Source organism: Sinocyclocheilus anshuiensis, unplaced genomic scaffold (assembly GCF_001515605.1).
Source record: "Sinocyclocheilus anshuiensis isolate Anshui unplaced genomic scaffold, SAMN03320099.WGS_v1.1 scaffold694, whole genome shotgun sequence".
In the NCBI taxonomy this organism is placed as follows: domain Eukaryota; kingdom Metazoa; phylum Chordata; class Actinopteri; order Cypriniformes; family Cyprinidae; genus Sinocyclocheilus; species Sinocyclocheilus anshuiensis.
The window spans coordinates 1921140-1924631 of NW_015542477.1; the positions used below are offsets into that span (position 1 = coordinate 1921140).

Consider the following 3492-nt stretch of genomic DNA (forward strand, 5'->3'; position numbering starts at 1 on the left):
GGTAGTGAAGGAGAGGGGGTGACCTCATTAACCTTGTTTTAGGCTCGACTCCTTGATGAGCGGTGCAAAGAGAGAGAAATAGAGAGAGAGAGAGAGAGAGAGAGAGAGAGAGAGAGAGAGAGAGATTATCTGAAACCTGATATCACGCTATACTCTTTACAGAATTTCTGCAGGTTTTATGAAGGTAAATTTAAGATTTAAGACCTTTTTAAGACCAAGTAAAAAATAAAAATTTAAGGGAACACAATACGTCAATATATCATCTAAATGTAAATGTCTAGGGAGCATTTGTATTAGAAACACCTCAGAGTTGGAAAATACAATCTCCATTATTTTTTAATTAATTATTACAAAAAAAAAAATAGCTTAAGGTTTGAATAACTTGGCTCCCAAATACCAGAATGACAATAACTTTTACTGTATCTTCTGATCGCACTGCAACAAAGTGATAATCTTCCATAGTATTTTTGACTTGTTTTCCAGTGAAAACGTCTGATTCTTAAATCAAGACACATTTAATAATCAAAATGACATAAGATAAAAGGTCTTGTTTTCTGTGAAATGAACCAAAATGAAGTGAGTTTATGATTAGAACCAGAACAAATATCTGTCAATGGGCTCAGAAAAATCAACTTAATTTAAAGGGAAAGCTAATTTTCCGCACGGTGTATATTTGTGGTTGTTTAGGCATAAAGTCGCTTAATTAATTTTGTTCAGTGTCTCAGAAAACAATACTTACATGTCATTTTGCATCTCAAGTAAACGTATCTTTATTTAAGGATGTTTACTGTAGATATTTGTATTTTAAAACAAAAATACTGTGGAAGATATTTATATTTTACAATGCATGCAAGATTTAATGCCATGACTTTATCTGCTCTGATTTTAAGGCCTTAAATTGTGGGAGATTGAAAACCCTGTGTTTATGGGAATCATCATTTCAGTTCAATAGATCTTACTTTTTATTTCGGTACAATATATCACAGAGAAATACTTACCTTAAAAGACCTGCTGGTATCTCTAGTGCTAGAAAATATCTAATAATTCAATAAGCAGCCCCTGAAAAACAAGATACACTCTAAAAAATGCTGGGTTAAATATAACCCAGAGCTGGGTTAAAAAGGGACGAACCCAGCGGCTGGGTTGTTTTGAACCCAACCACTGGGTCAAAGCAACCCAACCTCTGGGTCAATCCCAGCTCACATTATCATCTTTTAAATGTACAACAAGGTACTTAAATTCATTCCTCCACAAATTAAACTGCATTATCCTAAAGCATCATTTAATATGCTCAGTTACACAGAATGACCCATACATTTAGATTAGTATGAGGCTGTTATGGGTTTTTAATTTACATGATTATATCCATGTCTGGACACCGTGTCTGGGGTAGATGGTGATTAGACAACTGATCATTAAACTATAGAAGTGAATGTCATTACTAATGAGATATGATTACATAAAAATTTTTGAAATAAAATTTTGCTTTTGCATGACATGTCGCCATTTTGCAAAATCAGATATAAAGATTTCTACATTAATTCAAATGTTTAACATTGTAATATACAGTGGGATTCGATTATCAGCATGAACAGAAGAATTAGCCCACATTTCTAGTCTGTGTGGTGTGTGTTTGTTTTTTTTTTAAATCCTACTTTCTGGGTATAAATTAGATTTACACTCATTTGCGGCATAATGTTCTAGGCATCACATTTCTGCTTTTAAATACTCAGAAATTTCAATTCCATTATATGTGCCTCACCATTTTGACTTCTTTTACCTTTTTTACGAGTTGAAACAAGTTTAAATGAATTTTGTTGTAAACAACATTATGCTACAAATACTGAAAATAACACTTGTTATTGAACCCATTTAACCACTGTGAAATTAATACTTTAAATTTAATTTAGGCTTATTTTTACAGTACTTACAAAAACAGTAACTATCACAAAGGCCTACAGTACACTGAGCAACAGCAAAGTGACTGTTGTGAGACAGCCTGAAAGAGAGTGAGAAAGATGATAGCCCATAAGCATGCTTATAAGACACATCTTACCATCACATGTTCAAATTCAGAGCACACAGACAGACACCATGCTGTGGTGTGGACATGAGTGGAGGTATTCGGATTGGCTGGACTTTGATTTTCTAATGTAGACATGGCTTGGGAGGAAAAGGATATATAACCTATTATGATTCAAATGTTAAAGCAGAGGGACTCAGCCCGTTCAGCAAAAGTTTGTGTTTCTACAGTGGGAAAAATAAACAGATAATAATCAATGGAATGAGGGCACCTTGAGACATTATCAACCAACCAGAACATTAACAACAAACCTGAATGCAGGTGAGTTAAACGGTTTCTTGCACCAACATCAAATAGCTTCTCTCAGTGTCCATTCACTTTCATTATACGGAAAAAAAGATGCAAAGGAATGGTGATTGAGACGTTATGTCATTGTGCTTAACATCTCATTTTGTTTCCCAAAGAAATAAAGTAAGTAATACGGGTTCGGAACAACACGAGGGTGAGTAAATTAATTTGGTGAGCTGAGTTTATCGCCTAAATTGGGCTTTTATTTTGAAAGCAAGAGACAGCCTTATTGAGGACTTTTATTTTGCTTTCCAGCAGAGCCACTGGACTGGTTCCTTTAGTAGGTCCGGCTAGATGGCTCCCGGAACATTGTCAAGCTGAAACCAAACTCCTTTAGCCGATTGAGCTGTTTTGATTATAATCTCTTTTAGTTATTGTGTTTTGATCGTTTAAACACCACCATAGCCTGTAGAATGGAGATCGGTGCTTTATCATGAAACTCCGCGCGCAGTATGACAGGTATTTATTTATTTATTAAGACCTTTACTCTAAAGAGCAATTTTTTAGCTTTTATAAAACCATTAAGAACCTTATATATAAACCGTTGGAGATGTTATATTATCCTTGATTTAATGCAGTTATGGCTAGCGAATATGTTCTGTCAACACCGAAGTTTAGAGCAGTTCATATATGTGTTACATTATGCACTAGAATAATAATGTAAACAGATGTGTAACTAAGGATTATCATATGAGCAATACTGCTGTTGCTTCGGACGGGAGCGCCGCAAGGATTTCCATTTTGGGTGGGCCATAAAAAGTTGGGAGTGTCCACAATTTTACAGTGGAGTAGTAGTTATGATATTATATAGAATACGATCATTTTTGCGATATAACAAACGTTAGGGCAAGAATAACGTAGCTAAACGTGATTGGTCAAAACGTTTTATATATATATATATATATATATATATATATATATACACACATACATACACATACACATACATACACATACATACACATATATACATATACATATACATACATATATATATATATACACACACGAGGCAGGTGTTGATATTCACAACAGCATAAATATTATGGTGACATTTTATAAAACAGTTCTATTCAGAAGTAATTGAAATAAGTAACTTGTTTCAGACAAAATGCAAAAAA

The 3492-nt window shown here is 33.9% G+C and overlaps 1 protein-coding gene and 1 long non-coding RNA gene across 2 annotated transcripts in view; one reads left to right on the forward strand and one right to left on the reverse strand.

The window, feature by feature from the left end:
* Positions 1–2067: 2067 nt before the first annotated feature.
* The window catches only part of LOC107693953 (uncharacterized), a 2059-nt gene continuing 634 nt past the window's right edge, over positions 2068–3492 (reverse strand). The window contains exons 2-3 of the long non-coding RNA XR_001634809.1: positions 2335–2400; positions 2068–2247 (exon numbers count right to left, since the gene is read on the reverse strand). This is a non-coding gene — a long non-coding RNA (uncharacterized LOC107693953). The remainder of the gene's footprint in view (positions 2248–2334; positions 2401–3492) is intronic.
* LOC107693952 (RING finger and transmembrane domain-containing protein 1) overlaps positions 2641–3492 on the forward strand; it is a 7771-nt gene continuing 6919 nt past the window's right edge. The window contains exon 1 of the mRNA XM_016493527.1: positions 2641–2830. Within this exon, the coding sequence (XP_016349013.1) occupies positions 2805–2830 (26 nt within the window). The 5' untranslated portion in view covers positions 2641–2804. The remainder of the gene's footprint in view (positions 2831–3492) is intronic.